General features: G+C 50.2%; 1 protein-coding gene across 1 annotated transcript in view; it reads right to left on the bottom strand.

Moving 5' to 3' along the window:
• Nucleotides 1-1,735: 1,735 nt before the first annotated feature.
• Nucleotides 1,736-21,762, bottom strand: part of Ruvbl1 (RuvB like AAA ATPase 1) — a 32,492-nt gene continuing 12,465 nt past the window's right edge. The window contains exons 4-11 of the mRNA XM_021190171.1: nt 17,478-17,629; nt 14,652-14,741; nt 13,748-13,897; nt 12,407-12,470; nt 10,969-11,167; nt 6,619-6,721; nt 2,729-2,820; nt 1,736-2,055 (exon numbers count right to left, since the gene is read on the bottom strand). Of these exons, the coding sequence (XP_021045830.1) occupies nt 1,896-2,055; nt 2,729-2,820; nt 6,619-6,721; nt 10,969-11,167; nt 12,407-12,470; nt 13,748-13,897; nt 14,652-14,741; nt 17,478-17,629 (1,010 nt within the window). The 3' untranslated portion in view covers nt 1,736-1,895. The remainder of the gene's footprint in view (nt 2,056-2,728; nt 2,821-6,618; nt 6,722-10,968; nt 11,168-12,406; nt 12,471-13,747; nt 13,898-14,651; nt 14,742-17,477; nt 17,630-21,762) is intronic.

Here is a 21,762-nt window from a genome sequence, read left to right as displayed (position 1 = left end):
AACTGAACTGCACCTGGAATGAGCAGCCACCAAAGAGCTCAAGAGGAGGCTCCCAGGAGCCTGGCCCAGAGCTGGGATAGTGGCCACCTCCTGTGACCAGCCCCCATCCTGCCTGACTTTAATATTACAACAATTTTTCAAGCTGGAGCTGAACTAGTGGGAAAAATGGGGCTGCTGTAATTGTTGTTAGATTGTGTGTCAGCCTGATAAGATGTAACAAATACTGCCTCCCCACCAGGGTCTGCTCCCCGCCTGGCAATGGATGGAGAAACTTCTCATAGTCTACAGGGGATGGGCCATAAAAACTTCGCCTGTAAGATTAATGTAATAATCACAGGCCTTGCTGGGGAAAGGGAGGAAAATTAAAATAACCAAACCTGGCTACCTAGCCAGGCCACCTCCCTCCCCTCAGAGCACTGTTGCCCCTCCCCTGGCACTGTCACACCCCAGAGGAGGGAAGAGGGGCAGGAGTGGGGGGCTGTGGTTAGAAGACACAAGGCCACAGTCCTCGTGCTCACTAAAAGCTCTGGAGAGCAGGCGCAAGGGACTGCAGGGATGGCAGGGGCGGGTCCTCAACCCGGCAGTACCTCCTGCTCGGGTGCTGTGACGGTGAGGCTTGACCAGTTAGCCCTCTCAGTTTACCCAACAGCCTCACCTGCTCAAGGTCGGATTCACCGCTACTGCTAGGCAGGGAAGTTCCCGTTTCCAGCCAAGGCTCTGATCTCAAGTCTGGCTTCCGTCTCCCACTAGCTGGGCGGGTGTGTTTGGCCTAAAACGCCACATCCTCATTTGTCTAGTAGGCTTAATTAAATACCCACACCATTCTCCTAAGATCTCTTGCTACGAGGACAAAATGGTGTCACCAAGAATGGTGGTGCTTACAGTCCCAGCAACTCAGAAGGCAGAGGCAGGAGGACTGCTAAAACTATAAGCCGGCCTGGTTTACACAGTAAGACTGCCTCAAGACATGGTACCCAGTGTACACACTGACCACCCATCAATGCACACTGATGGCTTACTAAACAAGTCAGCAGTGAGACAACCCCTCATGGAGACTCCCCAACCACAAGGAAAGGGGCAACCCTGGAAGAGACACAGCTTTTAAACCTTAGTGAAACCTTAGGTGTGGTTAGTACAGAAAGACTTCACTCAAAAGAGCCCAGCACAGAACATGGAGTGTGAACAGTCTCAGAGATGGCAGCCTTGGCCAGGTGCCGAGGGTCTCAGAGGTGTCCTACTCAAAAGTACCTGTCAAGATAGGCTGCAGACCCTCCCCCAGGCTAATCACAAGAAAAATACTTAGCAAAACCTACCAAGGGCATGGGTCAGAATGCTCAACAGTCTGTAACTGCCCAGGTCATCAGAACTCAGGATGTCTGAGCATCTTACAGCCCAGAGCCTGAGAGGAGGGTGAGTTGTAACATCTGACTCTGCTCTGATGCTCCCTGATGAACAGGCTGCCTACTGCAGGATGCTGTGTTACAGCAACTCCCTGCACCGAGTGCACAGTAATAAATGTAAAGATCTAAACCGGCTCTGCAATTCTTGTGTGTGCGTATAATGCATAAATCATCTTGTTTTGTGCTGGGGATAGAACCAAGAACCTTGCATAGTAATTCCAGCTCCAGGGGCTCTGACGCTGTCTTCTGGCCTCCACAGGCACCCACACACACTCACACAGACACACACCACACAGACACAGACACACAGTAAAATATAAAAACCTAAAGAGAAGTATCATCAAAATAACCTATTCCGCTTTATTAGAAAACAAGCTAGGTGGGGACAACCATGGAGGTTTGATAATTTACAAAGAAACTGTAACCCTGCAAAGCATGCTGAGGCAGCCCCTGTGCACGGCGGGCCCGCCCTCTGGGTGTGCCTCCAACCCAGCGCTACTTCATGTACTTGTCCTGCTGGTCAGCCAGGATCTTGGCAGAGGACTTGGCGTCATAGAAGAGCTCGCTGATCTCTTCCACGTGCTCCTTCTCAATGCTGTCCTTCCCGTTGATCTTTGCCAGCAGGTTGGCTGGGGTCAGCAGTTGCACCGAATACCTACAGCAGACAGCGCAGCAGTGAACACGGGGCCACTGAAGGGAGCCCCAAGTCAGCAGGCACATGGACACCGCTGGCATGGCTGAGCCGTTTGCTCCAGTGAGCCGAGGGTGAGGGCAGCAGAGGGCTTCCTGCCATCACAGTGGAGAGTGGTCACCAGAGCGAGGGCAGATGACACAGCGCTCCTCTCATATCTGCACTTCAGCGGACACACTAACACTCAGAGCACGCACACCCTGGCAGTGTGCACAGTGCCAGCTCAGATGGGGACTTTTAACATGCAGGGAAACAACACAGGTAACCAAAGGCTTATGTGGGTTCAAGACATGAAAATTCAATCACTGAAAGTTCATACAGCTGACCATTCCCCTTTACTTCAGGAACAAGTGCCTGAAGTAAAGGGGTACAGGATGGGTTAGGGTCTGAAGAACCATTTTCTCCAGTCACTGCCTCTGAGCCCAGGAAGAACAGCTGGGAGAACACTGCGCATGCACTGATCCCCTGGGCTGCTGCCCCCAGATCCCTAGAGTACACACCCAGTGTGCGGGCGAGGGGGCAGGCCCTCCCTGCTCTGCTGGGAACTGGGAGGACGTGGCGTGAGCTCCTGCACGGGGCCTGCTGACAGAATCCTAAAGCTCATCTCTAGATCCTCAGCGCTAGGGACTTGGCTCACCTCAGAGTGGTCTTGGTGCCAATCTCCCCGAGGTGGTTCAGCGCCTCCTCACTGATGTTGATGCCTTCCGTCTGGGCTCGGATCTTAATGATCTTTGGAGGAAAAAAACATGGTTACATATCGAACACAGTTGAGGTGCACAGGGTCTGACCTACTGATGGTCCCCAGCACTGGGGAAAACCTGTCCATCTGAATGATGTCACCCAGGGCTAGGATCATCTGGTCCAGGGTACCCCCACACCCAGGGCAGCTCACAGCTGCCTTTGGCCCCCTCTTCCACTGTTACAGAGAACTGGAGCCACTCCCAGCCTTGCCGGGGAACCTCAAGGTTCCAACCTCCCCTGGCAGCTCTGGCACCGTCGCCTATAAGCACTCAAGCAAGAGAAGAAATTTTTGTTTGCTTGATAAATACGATGGTTAAATAAATCAAAAAAGTTACTTTTAAAGATTTACCAGCCCTCCTAATATCGCTGAGATATCTAATCTATTGAGAGCCTAATGCTTGTTGCACTGAATATCCTGTGAGGCTGGAGGGGCGGCCAGCAGGCGCTGAGATGCGCAGCGGTGGCACAGGGTCCCACGGGCGCAGCGGCACTGAGTGATAAGGGCCAGCGGGATAATGATGTTGTGTGTTGCGGGGCTGAGATAACTCGAGGACTTCGAGCCTCATATAATACAGGAATTTTTCACTCTGGCAGCTTCGTAAACAAGATATCAAGAAGCCGTCGTTTAAATTAAAGCTGTAAAAACAGCCAGAGTAGAGGCATGGGGGCTGGAAGACACTGAGTCCTAGCACCAGGCTCCAGAGAGAGAGGAGAGTGGAAGCTTGAGGTGCTGAGTCTGACAACTCAGGACTCTGACAGGGGTCAGGAGTCATCCTGTCACTGTAAGCAGCCTGGAGCTAAGGCCAGCAGGCCAGCATGCACTCCTGAGAGGTGGCAGTCCACAGGCCAGCACTGCTGGTGCTGCTTTTATCCAGACAGGCTGCAAGAGCAGATCTGGGGAAAACCTCTTGACTGCTTCAAGCATGTCCACAAACACATCTGCTGTGTTCTCAAGGGTCAGGACAGGAGCGTCTACATGGGCTCAGCCATCATGCCGACTGCAGAGGGGCCTAAGGCCAGATAGGTGCGAGGGCTGTGGAAGAAAGCCAGAAAGGATGCCCCATGCTCCATCAGACAGCTACATGGCTCAAGGACCTGTGACCAACAGCTGGACAAGGAAGACCTCAAGCTAACAGTGAAAATGGCTGCTCAAGAGTCTTTGGGAACTACAGGAGGGACTGAGGTGTACACAGACCAGTGGTGGAACATATTCTCAGCATGCATAGGGTTCTAGTTATATTCCCAGGGCTGCCAGCTCCAGAGAGATACAACCCTGAAGGCCAGAGCTCGGCAGAGCGGAGGGTCAGTAGAGCATCACCTCTGCTGTGCTGGAGCTGTGGCTTGGCTTCCTTTTGTTTTTTCCCGAGACAGGGTTTCTCTGTGTAGCCCTGGCTATCCTGGAACTCACTCTGTAGACCAGGCTGGTCTCAAACTCAGAAATCTGCCTGCCTCTGCCTCCCAAGTGCTGGGATTAAAGACGTGCGCCACCACGCCCGGCTCCTGGCTTCCTTTCATAATGCCAGGCATATCTCTCTCAATGTCTCTAGAATAGACCAGAGCAATCACTGGAGCACTACCTCAGCTGCTTGGAAACAGGCAGCTCAGGAATGAGATCTTTAATCATTTAATAAGCCGCGGGGATGTTTATGGGGTGTCGGCACTTGTGGCACCCTACATACACACGTTTTCAGTTGAGCTTGTCTGTGTCAAACCTGCCCTGGTTCCAGCAAAAGGCTGAGGGGATCCCTGAAGCCACCAAGGTCAAACGAAGACGCAGACAAGAAGCCACTGAGGCCAGCCTGGGGAGTAGCCCAAGTGGGCCTGTCAGTCACAGCACAGGTATGAGGGGAGACGGCACTCCAGAGGAGCTTCACCTGGGGCTCCAAGGTGAGCTACTCCGGACGGGACCCTAGCTCCCTCACTTAGTTTTGAACTGCAAACCCTGGTTTTCACAAAGCTCTTGAGGATAGAGTCCAGTTACTGTCTAGCTTGCAGAACTCATGTGATAATTCTGCAAAGCAGGGAGTCTCTGTCACCATCTTAATGGAATCTGAGTGGCAATGGCCAAAGCCCATGGTAGGTCTCCCTTTACCAGAGAGGGTATTCTAGACTGCTTCTGTTGTGGTGCAACAATGACCACAGTGACTTGGGGAGGACAGGTTTATTACATCTCACAGGTCACAGTCCACTATCCAGGGAAGCCAGGGCAGGAACTCAGTGGGGTCTGGAGGGGCGCTGCTTACCAAGTGGCACCCAGGCTGATGTCTAGCTCATTTCTTAAACAGTTCAGGGCGACCTAGGAATGGCACTGCCCACAAGGGGCTGGGCCAGCCTACATCATTTGTAATCAAGAAAATGTGCCACAGGCCAGTCTGAGGGAGACAATTCCCAACCGAAGTTCTCTCTTCCTGAGGTGTGTCAAGTTGACAACCGAGATCAGCTACCACAGGTGCCCAGTTGCTCAAGCCACTAGGCCAGCGAAGGGAAGCCACAGAGCAGTGGGTGTCACCTCTTGGCTAAAGCTTGAGCTCAACAGCAAGTACTTCCTGCTCTGCAGTGTGGTTTTTCTTCTGCTCCTGCTCAGTGCTCACCCTAGTACTGGCCTGGGAGGTAATGGGCCATTTCAAGACACGGGGCCCAGAGGTAAGAAGTTGGGCCAGTGAGTCCAACTAAGTGGGCTAAGGAGATAATGGGACCCCCGAGACTTTCCTATCTTTCTTCGCCCCAAGCCCATCAAGAGACAAAGCCGCCTACTCTGCTTTGTCTCCTTCGTGATACCCTATAGAGCTCTAAGTTCAAAGAACAGGGTTAGATGACAAGCCAAAGCCATAAAACCATGCCCACAATAACCCTCTCCTTACTTAAGTTGATTCCCTCAGGTACTGACTGTCACAGGAACGGAGAAGACCTTAGATAGGCCGTGGGGCTGACTTCCTAAATAAGGTTCACAAGTGGCACTATGACCTGTCACAGCTGGTCTGGGAGATGACAGATTGGCTGGTGTGTCACCATGAATCCCTGAGTGCTATTAATGAGAAATACTGGCGAGGCTAAACTGCACAGGCCAATGGAGAGCACAGTTCCAGAGAAGAACCACAGCCACCGCAATGCTCCAGCCACTGTCCCAGCCACTCGCTAGCATTCTATGCAACACTGAGACCTCTGTGTAAGCTATGCTTAGAGTGCTCATCTGTCTGGGTTCCTTTAGTTCTTAGTCTAGCCTAGCTTCTACCTCACTGTGTGGCTGAGGAGGACCCTCCACCTCAATTTCTCAAGTGCTGGCCAAGTACAGGAAAGCTTCACCAAGTTGAGTTTATGTGGCACTGGGGACATGCATGCTGGAAAAAATCAGTCTAGCAACAAGGTACAGGCCCAGAATACTTGTGTTTGCTTGTTTGTTTCCTTTTGACACAGGATCTCACTATGCCTAAAACCTGTGATCCTCCTGCCTCAGCCTCCTGGGTGCTGGAACTGCAGGTGTGCATTACCATACCAAGCAACTACATCATACTTCCTTGCTCCTTTCTTCAGGCTGAGGGCATCCGGTGGCCCATGTTTTCTTTCCTCCCTTTCCTCAAGCTTACCCGGAATAGCCAGGCTAGACCACAGGGAGCACGTGCTCTAGTCTAACCGTCTGAGAATGTCCACTCAGAAGAACCCATCTGCTAGAGCCTCAAGGACACTGGGGCTTGCTCAGAGAGTGAGTAGAAGCAAGGCCTACCTAGGCTAGCCAAGTGGTCAGAAGTGGGCAGAAAGAGGGGAAGAGCGTGAGATGCAGGCGCTTACCTGCTTCATCTCCTGTGGTGTATACAGCATGGTCCTGATGATCATCACCCTGTCCAGCAGGTCCAACGGGATGCCGTGTGGAGAAGTGATGTCCTCAGTGCCCCTGCAAGGACCAAAATCACTCCCATCACCCAAGGGATGCTTACATCTTGGACGACAGACACATGGGTGGAGGCACTCACAGTACAAGGAGGTAGCTAGCATCCCTGAGTATCAGGGCCAGGTGGCCCTGGGCAACAGCTTTATTATCCCAGTTCAGGAAGGGAACACACCAAAATCAAAACCAAAATCAAACAGACCCATCTATTTGCCAAACCTTCAAAGAGTATTTTATAATTATACTGCTAATGTATACATTTTTCTGTTTTGTCTATTGCTTTAGTCTTAATAACCAGACCTAATTTCTACTTGACAGCACACATTCATGAATTGTCTCTTCTGAAATTATCACCAGACTTGACCATCCCAGAGATCTACTGTGTGGATGACTGTGCCAACCTGCACAGCTACATGAGTGGCCTGGTCTCGGCACCACAGACAGCACCAAGCATTTTAATTCCTAAGTATTTGCTGCTTTAGTAAGAAAAGGGAACACCTTGATTGAGTCGCATTTTCTTGCTTACTAATGAGGCACAAATGTTTCCCCTCACACCCACACTTTTCTTCCTGAGAACTGTCCAATTACATCCTTTGTTTTTCTTTTCAACCCTTAGCCAAGCCCTAGTCAGCAGCCAGGAGAGGAAGCCTGCCAACCTGCCAGCCTGTGCCAGCCGCCTGACGGGACACATGCTGGGCAGACACTGGTGCCCTGCAGCCAGCCCAGCCACACCATGGGAAGCTGAGCAACGGTGGGGCTCTGCATCGAGCCATCCTGACCCAAGCGGCCATCAGTCCCCTAACAGCGTCACAACTGCAAGAAATAACACAGCTGATTAGAATAACAGAGAGTGAAGCATGCCATTTCAATTTAGTTGTTAATATCAAAAATATTTGGTTTCAGGGCTGGCGACATGGTCCAGCAGGCAAAGGAGCTTAAAGCCCAATAGTCTGAGTTCACCTCGGAGACCCCACGTGTATGCAGTGCCATGGGCGTGAGCATGTGCACACAGACAAAAAAGGAAGAAGGAAAAAAAAGATTCAAGCAAGCAAGAAAAAAACATCAAAAATCAATTTGAAATTCTTTCCATACAGGTGAGTATCAGTGTATATTTATTAAAAAAGTAAGTGCCGGGCGTGGTGGCACACGCCTTTAATCCCAGCACTCACAGAGGCAGGTAGATTTCTGAGTTCAAGGCCAGCCTGGTCTACAAAGTGAGTTCCAAGACAGCCAGGGCTACACAGAGAAACCCTGTCTCAAAAAAAAAAAAATTAAGTGAAAATAAATTGTATGGCAGGATAAACTTGAAACCCGGTAGTAAACAACCAGACACAAAGGTCAATGGGTGTCAGACTGCATGCCAGGAAACCCAAGTGGCCGTGCACAGAAGAAAGTCAGAGGCGATAAAGCCTGAGCAGGGACGATGGGACTGGATGCTAATTAGGGCCACAGCAGTCCTGGTTTTGAGGTGAGGGAAAGGTTCTGGAAAGGCGCTGGAGGACAGCTCTGTGTTAAGGGCTCTGTGTTAAGCTCTGTGTGGCTGCTCTTGAAGAGGCCCTATGATTTGGTTTTCCTAGCACCCATGTGGTGGCTCACAGCTGACCATAACTCCAGCATCAGGGGGTCTAATGCCTTCTTATGGCCTCCACAGGCTCACGCATGCATGTGGTGCACAGACATGCATACATGTATCTTTATACACATAAGGTTAAAAAAAAATGAATATATCCTTTAAAAAGTTTTGGAAATATAGAGAGCACTGATGGCTGTGTCATATGTCAATGAATTTTACAGTCGGAAACGGTTCAGACGGTAAATGTTAGGACTGGGCCTTTTTTCTAAAGGACGGTCATTTCAACAAATGGCTCTATGACAGCTGGACATCTATATCTATGTCTGGATGTAGACTCAGCCCTTCTTTGACCATGCACAAAATTAACCCCAATTGACTTACAAACCCAGAGCCGAACTATAAATTCTTGGGAGAAAACAAAGTCATGTGTCTGTGGTCTCAGGTTAGACAGTGCTTCTTATGTAAGAACAAAGCACAAAGCAGGCAGGTTAGACTTCAAGGTGGCCTGGAATTTGTTACTGGGAGCAGGGACTGAAGACCAAGGCCTTACACATGCAAGGTAAGTGCTCTACTGAGCTGAACCCCTACCCTAAAAATTAATAGTTTTGAATAAAAATTTAAAACTGTATCAAAAGACTGCCAAAAAAATTGATTAAGACTACCCAAAAAATGGTAGAAAATACTCAAATACATTCATATAATGTTCAAACATTATTGATCTACATAATAATTTACTACTCAAGAGTAAAGGCAAACAACCAAAACGGAAACTGGGCACATCTATAATCCCAGAACTTGGGAAGCAGGAAGATTAGACGTCTAAGGTCAACCTAGGGAGCCCACTGTCCCCTGAGGCCAGCTCCACACCATGCCATACAACACTTTATACCCATTCACTACCTACTGGGGTTGAGAGCATCACGTGGGCTTTCCAGCAAGCTAAGCGGCAGCACTTGCGGCTTGAAGCCCACCACCAGGAGACAGTCTCATCTGTCCTTGGGTGGTGCAGTGTCATAACACCACTCCATAGGGGTCACACAGAGACTCTACAAACCTGACCGGGAGCGAGCCCTCAACACGTCAGATATGATGCTGATGGTGCAAGAGGTCGGCAGCTCCTCCAGGGAGAAAGCTTTGCACGACTTGTTACAGATTGTCACACTGTGTAGATATTCCTAAAGTTCTATCTTTTAGCATCCTAACCATACTAGTGTGCCCTGGAGCTCAGTTTTCACCCAAATCCAAGCCACATGCCTACGTGGTGAGAGCCCAGGCCCTGCTTGCCCAAGTCAATGGGAGCAGTGGTGTGGTGAGCTCCCACTGTCTCCTGTGGATGATGTCAGCACGATGGAGCTGGCACTCAGCACTAACCCACTCTGTAGAGTTCATGTAGCCAGCTCAAGCTGGCTAGAGCTTGGCTCTCACAAGCAGGCTGGGATCAAGGGCTCCTTCCTCTTGAGATAGCCCTAGCAACAGGGTCCAAGAGCTGCCAGCCCCTGTTGGCACCCGCTGGGTTCGGTTAACTCTGTTGGCAGAGCTCCCAGCAGGGGGCACCATGTGCCCATGCTGAGCCCAGATGAAGCTGTGCAAGTGTCTAGCAGAGCCACAGGTGCCAGGCTTCCGGAGCCAGGCCCACATGGAGCCTGCAGACAATGACTGAGGGCTCTGATCCTCACCGGCAGTTGGCCTGGACCTGGCACAGCAGCTTCCTCCAAGACTACAGGACACACCTGTGATATGCTCCTATCCAGATGGCATCACAGGGTGTCAGAACACACTATGCCACCATCTACACTTGAACCACAAACATATCCTAACTACAGTGCATAGGGGACACAACTGAGGGTGGCTACTGTTGTAATGCACTACACTCACAGCAAACACCAAACTTACTTCCCAGGGCCACCAGCACCTGGTGTGGACAATCTCAGTGTAGACTAAGTTTTTCTAGTGGCATTCTATGTGGTCCACCACCATGGGCAGGCAAGCCAGCAGTCTGGGCGGCTTTGGCTGTCCTGAACACTCATGGACCACAGGACCACAGTGTCTCCAGGGAACACTGTCAAGATCACAAAGCCCCAGGGCACTGTCTCTTGTAACTGTTGTGGGCTTGAAAAGAAGCCCTTCACATCCCAGCACTGTGGAAACCAGGCCTGACTTCCCACAGGACCACAGAAAACCTCTAAGGCACTAAAACCGCACATTAGAACCTGACATGAGCCTCAGACAAAAGCTGGTACATTCTCTGCAGCTCAGGCTCAGAGTACTCAGGAAAAAATGGAGTCTGGAAAACCCTTCCACCTCAGCTTTGGGGCTGTATTAACATGGGAGAGACTGTATGAAGACCCACTCTGCAGGGCTCCACTGAACCTCTCAAGAAAGGTCTGGGGTGGGAAGAACTGGGCCAAGTTACACCACTCAGTTCCCTCACCTGAAGTGAAGCTAGCAATACCTATCCCTCTGCAGGACACGTCCCACTAAAGACCAGCCCTATGCAACCATTACTTCGCACACTCCATAGCCCTAAAGACCCCCGGGAAGACCCTCCCCATCAGAACACCGAGACACAACCTTGCTTCTTCCCCATCTGCCTCATGGCATGCAGGTATAGCGAACCAAGGAGAACACTCACTCAGAAGGAAGGTGAGAAGCTGTGGGGCAGGCGTGGGGCACTACCTACCTGATGACACAGTTGCCTCGGTTAGATGCAAAGATGACAATAGGGGCGATGGAGGACTCCAGGGCTCGGTGCAGGTAGGTAAAGCACTCGATATCCAGCATGTGGACCTCATCAACAAAGAGCACTCCAGGGACCAGCTCGGCCACGCCCTGGTCAATGTATTTGTTCACCACCTTGTTGATCTCCCCTCGCAGTTTATCTAGATGTGGGATGGCAGGGTCAGCAGCAGCTAACAGCCCCCACTCTGAGCTCGGACTTCCACCCAAACCCACCCCAGCACCTGTTTCCCCAACTGTGAGGCCCGAGCAGGCCCTGGCCCCATTCCAGCTTCAGTTACATCATCTGAAACAGGAACAAGCACACCTAAAGGCCACACAACTGGCAGCTTTCCCTAAAGTTGTTTGGCTAACCCCAAGTGGGTTGTGCACAGAAGGCCACGACCTCCTCACACACCCCACCCTGCCTCACTGCTCCTCCTCCCAACCCGATATCCAGCTCCCACTAGAACTCAAGTCTAGGAGATTTGGGAGCCTGGGACGACAGGAGTTTTCATATTCAAATATTCCTGTGTTGTGCTCTGTGAATGACCATGTCTTATGGCCCTGTGTGACGCTGCTTAGGTTAATTAGCCTTCAATCACACGCAGTCTCAGTCCTCTCCAGATGGTTTCAGGCCTTACAAGATGTTATCCATAGTCAAATAGGCCGCCACAAGTCACAGCCCAGGCTTGACCAGCAGCAGTAGAGCCTGGTCACAAACAGAACTGTAAGCCCTGCTGGAGCTGCTACCTCTTCCATCAAATCTACCAGCAAGAACTGCCTGAGAACGAAGAGCCAACTCAGGGCAAAAGACTGCAGTGGCTGCTGCTGCGCGCGGCACACACACCCGTGACCCCAGCACTAGGAAGGCTGAGGAGGAGATGCGGCAGTCAGGGTGCTCCTAGACTAAACAGTGAAACCCTGTCTCATCAGCCACACAAAGCCAGGCACAGCTGCTTTTGGGATCTGGAAGAACCGTTTCAGCTGCTCCTCTGGCTGAGACCTCCAAGATTACAGAGACTTCATGCTTCAGACACATTTTAAGGTCACCAACCTACAGGTTGCTAGGAAATGATAACACAGAGGTGGTAAAAGAAGAGTATATAAAGGCCACAGAGGAGCGGAGCGGAGGGAAGAAGGTGGTTCTGCCATGGCAGCAGAGTTTGCTCCACTTCTCAACATCCCTAGGACTCCAAAAGGACCAGAAACTCTAGGTGCCCAGGACCAGCGAGCACACTACTGTCTAAACAGATGACAGGGTTTAAGCTGTGATCTAAGAGGAGGGAAGACACCATCACCACACTTACTTTACTTAGAGGAGCACACAGAGCTGCTGAGTTTAGCACCCAGGGTCCTGATCTACTGTAGGCTCTGGGAGCAGGCAGATCACCAGCACTTACCTGTGATCTCGGTCTTTTTTGGCTTCATCAACTGGCCCATCATAGACAGAATATCTTGCCCACCCTGGAAAAGAGAAGACTCAGTCAGCCAGAGAAGACTGAATGACCATGCTGTCTAAGGAGGCTACCAAACCTATTTTCCCTGCTTCCTATTGGTCTCCAATGTCAACTCACTTGGAGATGCCAACACAAGTCCCCTGGAAAGTTTATATTTTCATGTATGTATTTTCATGTATATACATATTTTTTTTTCGAGACAGGGTTTCTCTGTGTAGCCCTGGCTGTCCAGGAACTTGCACTGTAGACCAGGCAGATTCGAACTGAAAGCTCCACCTGCCTCTGCCTCCTGACTGCTGGGATTAAGGCATGTGGGTGGCATCATGCCCAGCTGCCTTGATAAGCTTCTAAACACAAGAACTTCCCAGGCTCCAGACCTCTAGGGATCAAGCAAACTCTTTCCACTGGGAGCAGGGTGAACAGGGTGACCTCTTCTTCCACCACATCTTTTAAAATTCATTACTCCTGAATTATGCACAGAGGACCAAAGCTCTGGCCGTCTGTGCCATCTTCCTGCAAGGCCCCTCCTTCTAGGAAGCCGCTCTGCCACCATCTGCCCCCACACAGCTGCTTCCGCGCTCCCGAGGTCGTTGTGGACAGACATCTACCTCCTGAAGGCACTTGCTGCTCTAGGACTGATGTCAACAGTCTCCTGAGCCTCGAGGGACCCATTCTCTACTGCTGCTGCAGAGGTGGCCTAAGGAGGATGAAGACAAATGTAGCCCGAAAGGCCACCAGTAAGGAACATAGGTACTTTGGTTCTTTGAGTCATGCTCCTCAGAACTGTGGTTATGGGATGACATCCTTTCCTACAGTTATCAGTCAGGGTCTAAGTATTTACTGTCCCTTCAGAGTTACAGGCTTGGGTCCAGCTCAAAGCTAAAGGTGTCGAGGCTCTGCTGAGTGGAGGGAGGTCACAGTTGTGCGAGGCTTTCAGAAGCCCTGCGAGGGTTCACACAGCACTCATGCCCTCCTGTCAGCAATACCCAGAGCATCCAGGCACGAGTCACTGCTGGAGAGAAGCCAGGAAGGAAGCTGGCTAGCTCAGGGCGGGAGGCTTGGCTGCGAGAAGAAATAGCCCAGGAAATCATCTGTGACTGGCGCACTAGAATGGGAACAAAGGAGTCCTACGTAGCTCACGCCCATGTTAATTGCAGAACATCACAGAGAGAAAAGGAGCACCTGCCTCCAAAGTGGCAGCAAGACCTGGCCGGTTCATCCCCAGAGCTTCCAGGCAGAGACAAAGGCTGCCTGAGTGCGCCTCCCACAGCAGCACCGCAGTACCTGAGGCCGTGCATTAGCCACATCCAGGTCATGCAAGGTCACATCCTGTATGATTTCCTTCTTCTTGTGCACATCTCCCTTTGGCAAAGGGACGTATTCTTCAGCTTCAAGGTCAAACTCCGTGGCATAGGTGTCACACCTGCCTTGCCTCTGTAGACAGAGAGACGTGAATGCTGTATGGGTTTTCAGTGCCCAGCCCTCAAATGGCAGAGCTCAGTGAGATAGAGGGTTGGTTCCCAACTGCAGCCCAACAACGACAGCCTCCCTGACCCCAATGTGCCCAACCCCAGTGTGCCCACTACCCTCTGCCAAGAGAAGGAAGCCGTCGGCGGGTCACAGATACCCGATACTTTCTCCAGAGTCCCCCCAACACCCGTAACTGTGCGCACTTCCCGATAAAGGGCAAATCCAGCAGATTAACTGGAGACAGAGGGAGCTGCTCAGACTCTTTTGTAGGTAGGTGATTTACTGCTTGATATCAAGTATTATGCTCATCCATTAAACAGTGAGCAACACTGTACAGGACACTGGGAATCAGATACGAAAAGAATGCCAGCTAATGCCGCATTCCTTCCCACATGCATATATCTTGGGAAGAAAATACCAGAGAGATAAAGGAAGATTAAATACACTGCACATTTCAATTTGAAAATGACTAAAGTTGTTTTGGTCTCTCACCCTGTTCTCCCCCTCTAAACAGGTCTTAGTATTTCTAACAGACTGTCTCTTTTCATGATGAGAAGGTTAAAGAATGAAGATAAGGAAAAGAAACTTTATAATTCGCAGAGGGACAACTCTGTCCTTCCCATGGCATGGCCCCAGGCAGTGCCCACCTCCTCCAGCACCTGGGTCTTCCCATGACACACAAATCAGGCATAGTGCTTTGTCCCAAGAAGGACATTACCTTCACAGCTCCACTATTTGCTTCAATGTAAATCACATCTCCAGCCTCTACTCGTTCTTTCTGCAAACTTTCAAAAATACTGGGGTCCAGCTGAAAAGATAACAAGGGTGACTCAGAGAACTGCTTATTTGACTTCCTTTTAGCATGCTACAAAGTGCCTCTCTACGGTATGTCCAGAGGGCTAACAACTGCACAGAGCATCCCCCAGTGGGGAGCATGTCAGATAGGATTAGGGTCCAAGAGAGGAAGAGGGTAAGTGAGCCCACAAGCCAGCCACAGGGTACCCGGATATCTCTCAACTTTCTTAGCTTCAGAGGCCATAAAGGAGTGGCAACAGGGTCCCTAAGGGTGGCTCTGGCTGCCTTTATATGGATGATGCTGACCACAGAACCAACAGCACTATTGTCCCTCTCTGTTCAACTGCCCTGCGCTCCTCTCCTGCCCTCTAGAAGCCCTGGCCCTTTCTAGCATACAACTTGCCAGTGCCAGCTTACCAGGCTGGTTTTCTGACAGGCTCATGATTCTAGAGCCTTATTTCCTCATCTCCTAAACAGCATTGAGACACACATCACGGACACCTAAAACTAAATATGAGACACAAGCTAGGACCCTCCGGGGCTCTGAGTCGAAGGCCAGTGCTCAGGGCCTGCCTGTGGGCACGGGCAGACTGGCAAGCATAGGCCTGCTGCTTCCCTGGGCTCCCCAGACTCTTGCCCTTGGCTACTGGCATTCTAGAACAGTATCTTTTAGATACATCTCTCAAGGCTAAACTTCAAACAGCTGTTACATATGTGGTTGTAGTGGGGGAAACTGGAGCTGTATTCTAAATAAAATTAAAGAGTTAAAACCCAGCACCAGGTAGAAGCCAAACAGGAAAGCATGCCCTATGGCCCCATTTTTGTCAACTAGTAGACCTACAGAGACAGTATATAGCTTAGTGGCTGCCCGGGCTAAGGGTGGGGCTGGGAGACACCATCAGTGGCTTGAGGTTTCTTCTGGAGGTAATGGAAATATTCTAAATTTAGACTGTGATGATGGCTGTGTGACTGTATATTAAAATCCCTTCAGATGCATACTTAAAAGCAATGGACTATATTTTAAATCTGACCTCAATGGAACCCTGGAACGCTTACCACCTCAGCTGCAGGGCCAGGAATCTACCTTGCTGCTGGGTGGAGAGAGTCTGCCAGGCACTGCCAAGGCAGAACAATGAGCGCCAAGTGTGCAAGGCAGGCCTGGGAGACGACTACGCACTCGATCCTTGAACAAACTGAGACATGCCCTTCACACTAGACCACCCACCATGTTTCTGGTTCTTCTAGACAGTATCTATATTTGTTCCAAGTATCTACAAGTAGACACATTTGCAACTTTTTTTTTTAACTTTCCCCTTATTTTCCTCAATAAACTGTCAGGGTGGCCTTATGGACAGGTCAAATTAAGTTGCAGGTCTTTTAATATAAGATACACTTAAGAATATATTGTGTGCGTGTGTGCGTGTGTGCATGTGTGCATGTGTGCGTGCGTTTCCTCTCAAGTGTTTTTATGCTGGCTAAGTTCCCAAAGGAATTGGCTGAAGCTGATGACTGAAAAGGTCACGCCCCCCCCCCCCCTCCCGGACACCTCCTGTCCAGGCTGGAGCCTGAGCACTGGGCTCAACAGAACTCTGCTGAGGTAAGCTCCTGGGGCAGGATGAAGAGAGCCCCGTTAGGAGAGAGAAATGGCTCTTTGAAGAAGTGACATTTTTATGCTCGCCATAAAACAGTGACCAAGAAACAACCTCACAGAATCACAGAACCAGAAACATCAGAGTGGAGTAAAGACAGAAATCACCCAGCTGACCTAGAGTGTCTATGAGGAGCCGAGCCCCGAGAGCCCAGCTGACTTGTTGCATTGTTCAGCAAGCTGCAAGGCAGACAGCGTAATGGCTGAGAACAGAGCCGGCCTGCCATTGCCCTGGGTGGGCTAATGCAGGCTTCTCTGGCCTCTAGGAGCAGCTGCCCATTTACCTCTAGGAGAGGGAGCTGTGGTGTGTGCGCACACATGAACTGACAGTATGGGAAGCATCTGCTGAAGCTGTCAGCATAGGCCCAACACTCTCTCAAGGAGGGTGTGATGACGTCTACCAGTCATCATGTTAATAACTAACGCAGAGCTAAGTTTCACCCCCAGGACTCTGTGGGATAATCAATTAGTATTCCCAAACAAACAAACAAACAGACAGCTGCTCAGAGACCATGCCACTTCTTGGATGATTCCCTTTGACTTTGAAGTTTATGCTCTGATCCCAAGCATCCTGGCCTGTGTCCTAAGGGATGACAGAAAGATTCTCAAGAGTCAGACACAAAGTCCCACTCAGTACACTGCAACCTTTGAGCTTCAACCATGGAAGCCTATGAGGAGCTGCAGTAAGAGTCTGTGGCCCTGGAGCTGTCAGCTCTACAAGTCTGACAGATCCCTCTAGGCGCTGCTCTCTGGGTGCATCAGATGACTAGACCTTGGTTACAGAGTATCATATGGAATATGGGATGGCAGAGGCAGGCTCTCACTTACCTACCAGCTCATTCTAGTGTACACATGTGGTTTTCTGGAAGGAAGAGAATAGCTACAGATGCTGAATCTTCAAGGGCTGGGTCCTGCACCATGTCCTGTTCTGTGACTTAACACCCTACGATGACCTGTGCAGCTCCACAGCCACAGTGCCCAGCACCCAGGATACCTTTCGCAGAGCCACACAGCACACAGCACCCAGGACACCTTTCGCAGAGTCACACAGCACACAGCACACAGTGCTGGGCAGTTAAGGTAAGCACCCCACACACCCACCTTCAGCTGCTTGGTCCCTTTGGCAGTCTTGAGCCCGATGATCACGTGGCTGATAGTTTTCCCATACCCACCCATGGGGTTCTCTGTCTCACAGGGAGTGAGCTCCGTCACCTCCCCTTCATAAACCTCCTTAGTCTCCTTTATCCGCAACCCTGAAAGAGATGGCAAATGGGCCATGAGAGGTAGAACCATTTCTCGGACACCACCTTTTTCTCACACACCTACATCCCAAAACTCTAGTCATAAACATCTATGGCAAACCAACCTTAATAATATAAGCAGAAGGATATCACTGTGGACAGAAAACCAGTAGAGCCACAAATGCAAACTGGAGGTGCTGTGGAGAGCGGGAGAGAGATCTGACTGCTCAACCTTAAGGACTGATTTTTGTTTTAATTATACGTGTTCATGTTTGTTTGTGGGAAGATATGTATGTGACTGCAGGTACCTGCACAGGACAGAAAAGGGCATTGGGTGCCCTGGAATTGGGTTTACAGGTCACCCTGAATGAATACAGCGAACTAAACTTAGGTCTTCTGCAACCTACTGAGCCACTCCCATGGTCCCTGATTTCAACCTAAACATTTTAAAAAAAAAACATTTATTTTGTTTGGGCAGGCATGTGTGTGGATTCAGGAGTGTATATGTGCAGGTCAGAGGACAAGTTGTCTGTCATTTCTCCCTTTGTACCAAGTGGATTCTGGGAGTTGACTGAAGATAATTAGGCGTGTACCTTTAACCACTGAACTATCCTAACCACCCTTGAGTGTTGGAGCTCTAGAACTCAAATGGTGAAAGGAAAGTGCTCTTAACTGCTCAGCTATCTCTCCAGGCCTGATCTTAAACTCTTAATCCTCCTGCCTCCACTTTCCCACTCCTGGGATTATATATATATGCCGTCACATCCAGCCCTGAATTTAACTTGCAATAATGTTAACAGAATGTCGTACCGGGAAGATTCAGCTGCCTGCTGGAACCTCACTGGGAAGGAATGAGGAAGCACATGTGATCACACACACACACACACACACACACACACACACACGCAGCAGAAGCCTTATCTACAATTTGCTTCAAAATAATCTTGAAGGGAACTGATGAGGCCTATGCCAATCCAACCGTGAGCTGAAGCTGATGACACATACTTGATGACTTCTGTCCATTTTGCATGGTTAAAGAGAAAAACAAATACTACCCCCAACCTCTGACCAGAGCGCTAACAGTAGAAAGGCGTGTGATACCAAGAACTCAGTTCTGAAAAGCTGCATTAAGGTCTAGGTTCGGCTGGGGGAATGTAAATAGCATGGCATGATTTGCTGCAGCCTGTCATCTAAGGTACACGGCCAGAAGCATGGGGCTCCTAGCAGTGAGAAGGCGACGGTTACACGCCAACGGTAGAGAGGAATCTTGAACAGAGCACACACTGGGAAAGGCACCATCAGGGCAGACGAAAATAAATGTGAAGCCCCAAAGCAGGCGTGACTTCTCTACAGTGTGAGAAATCAAGACCATCCTCCCGCGGAAAGGGAGAATGCTGAGAACACGGATGCTCTGTGCATTTCTCTGCACCTCAGTGTAGAAGGTAAAGTAGAAGTAAGCGCCATTGTGGGACTGGCGAGGGAGGCACAGACACCGCTGAGGACACTGCTCTGCTCTTTGCTGGCTCTGTGGTCATGGTTCTCACCTCCATACCCATTTAAGGGACGCTGCCATCCTTCAGCCCATCTGTACCCACACCATCCGCTCTGCAGAAGGCTCTAAAGTTAGGCTCAGTAGAGCCCCCGTGTAGACAGTAAACAATGCCCATTCTTCTTACAAGAGTGGGCATGATGGCTGCTCCTGATCAAAGGATGCCAATTCCTGGCGCTCAGCTACCTGTCTGATATGGAAATCTGACAAGGCCACACTGGCAGGGTGTGAACACTCTCTATCACCTCCCCATCTCAAATGTGGCCATTACCTTATCATGGGCTCAGTGCCAGCTTTCTCCCAGAAACCTAATCAGGACAGACACTCCAATAGTTCAGTCCACCATCCACCTGATAGCCGACAAATGGAGGCGTTGGAACAGCCCCAAACAAGGGCCACACTGCTGCTTTATTTACCCAATTCTCAGCTCCTGAGTACTGGGAACAGAGTGCAATGGAGGACTGTGACAACCCAGGAACTGTCCCTTTGAGTGAGCTTACAACAAATCTTACACATCCCCTGAGAGCAGCTCCCTTGACTGCAACCCAAAATTCTTGCAGGAGGGGCAGAGGCTGCTCATCGCTCACTGGTGCCTATTTGTTAGCCGCTACTCTGTGCTGACAAGCAGGCAGGGGTGTGGGTGACAGACAATGAGACCTGCTGTTTGCTAGGAGAAAGGCCGAGCGGTGCTATCTCTGGCAGAAATGACACAAATGACGGGTTTCATCTGCTGGCTCAGGTTTCTGAACCCCTGACAGGGACCTTCATCACATCAAGGAAATAGCGCAGACTCCTGCTTTTCATTTCTGGTCAGTGTACAGTTTCCCCCACCCCCTCTGCCATCCTCACCAGAATTCAAAGGCACGGGGCAGGGGGATGAGCAGGCCTCCTTCCTGAAGACAGTTGATGGCCTGCCCTTTCATGCTATTCAAGGATAGAGAAACTTCTTTTTACCTTGTTCCCATCCACAGAAAGGCAACTCCTGCCCCCACAGAAACTCCAAACCATAGACAGGCACTAAGGTAATTCATCTGTATTTTTCATGGTTCATCCAAATGCACGCTCCTACCCGAGGCTCATTTTTTTCAAACTTTGTCAATGTCAGCAAAACATTTTAAAATAAATTTTTAAAATGTGAAACTATTCATATATTTAAAGCAAATGTAATAACTTGCTATTTAAATAATTAGTGAGTTAAAGGGAACTACAGGGAGCTAGGTGTGGGAAAGACCTTCAATTCAGCACTAGGAAAGGGGAAGCCAGAAGATTGAGGTCAAGGCCAAGGAGGCTACAAAGTGAGGCCCTGTCTCAAATGCCAATAGAATAGGAGGGACGGAGGGAGGGAGGGAGGGAGGGAGGGAGGGAGGGAGCAGCAGCAGCAGCAGCAGCACATCATAGAAAAAGGAAAAAGAAAGTCACTGGCCCAGTTTTTGTTTTTGTTTTTTTAAGGATTTTATTTATTTTATGTATATGACTCCACTGTAGCTGTCTTCAGACACACCAGAAGAGGGCATCAGATCCCATTACAGATGGTTGTGAGCCACCATGTGGTTGCTGGGATTTAAACTCAGGACCTTTGGAAGAGCAGTCAGTGCTCTTAGGCGCTGAGCCATCTCTCCAGCCCCCGGCCCAGTTTTAATAGCTGAGGTGTGCACGGTAGGATGTCTGGCACAGCTGCTTGCCAAGCTGCAGCAAGGAAGGACCCCTTAAGCTCAGCAATTGTGGCAAAACGGCAACACAGTGAGACCCCCATCGTAAAAATTAAAGGGAGTGAGGAAGGGACATGGGGGAAGGGCACAAAGAAGGAATGGAAAACAGAAACAGAAACTACTTCTCAGCAAGATCTGCAGCCCTGGAGAGCCCAGGAGCCACTTCTGCTGCTGTTCAGACCCTCATGAAGTCCAAGGAACAAACAACCCCAGCAACACCGGCTGAGGCTGACAAATAAGCCCACGGAGGTGAAGCCAGCCATCACAGCACACAGTGCACAGCTTGGCTCCACCTGGACAAAGAGCAAAGCTCAGATGCAAGAGGCAAACACACCAGGTCATGCTCACCAACAAACCATACAGTCTGAGCTGTCATTCACCTAGCAGGAAGCAGATGGGAGAGCCATGGGTACTGGAACACGGGTGGGCCAAGGGGCACTGGGATGAGCTCCACTTCACAGCTCGCACAGGTTCTCACCGTGCTGCTTACAGAAGGGAGCAGCGCATTTCAGTAACGAATATTCTATAGGCTTTTGAAAGGCTTACTTTACTTATGGTCTGTGTCTCTGTGTGTACTTACACAGTGGAGGTGTCCTGAGTCACAAGAGGGCCTTGGATGCCCCAGAACTAGAGTGACAGGTGGATGTGGATAAGTTCAGGAAACCAAATTCAGGTCCTCTACAAGAACTGCGAGGTTCCTAATCACTGAGCTGCCTCGCCAACTGTTTTGTAGCTTTTAAAACTATAAACCAGAGCCGGGAGTGGTGGTGCATGCCTTTAATCCCAGCACTTGGGAGGCAGAGGCCAGCCTCGTCTACAAAGTGAGTTCCAGGACAGCCAGGGCTATACAGAGAAACCCCTTCTCAAAAAACAAACAAACAGACAAA

The sequence above is a fragment of the Mus pahari genome, chromosome 2 (assembly GCF_900095145.1).
Source record: "Mus pahari chromosome 2, PAHARI_EIJ_v1.1, whole genome shotgun sequence".
In the NCBI taxonomy this organism is placed as follows: domain Eukaryota; kingdom Metazoa; phylum Chordata; class Mammalia; order Rodentia; family Muridae; genus Mus; species Mus pahari.
Note: the sequence above shows the minus strand (reverse complement) of the source record. Positions and strands in the feature narration are given on the sequence as shown.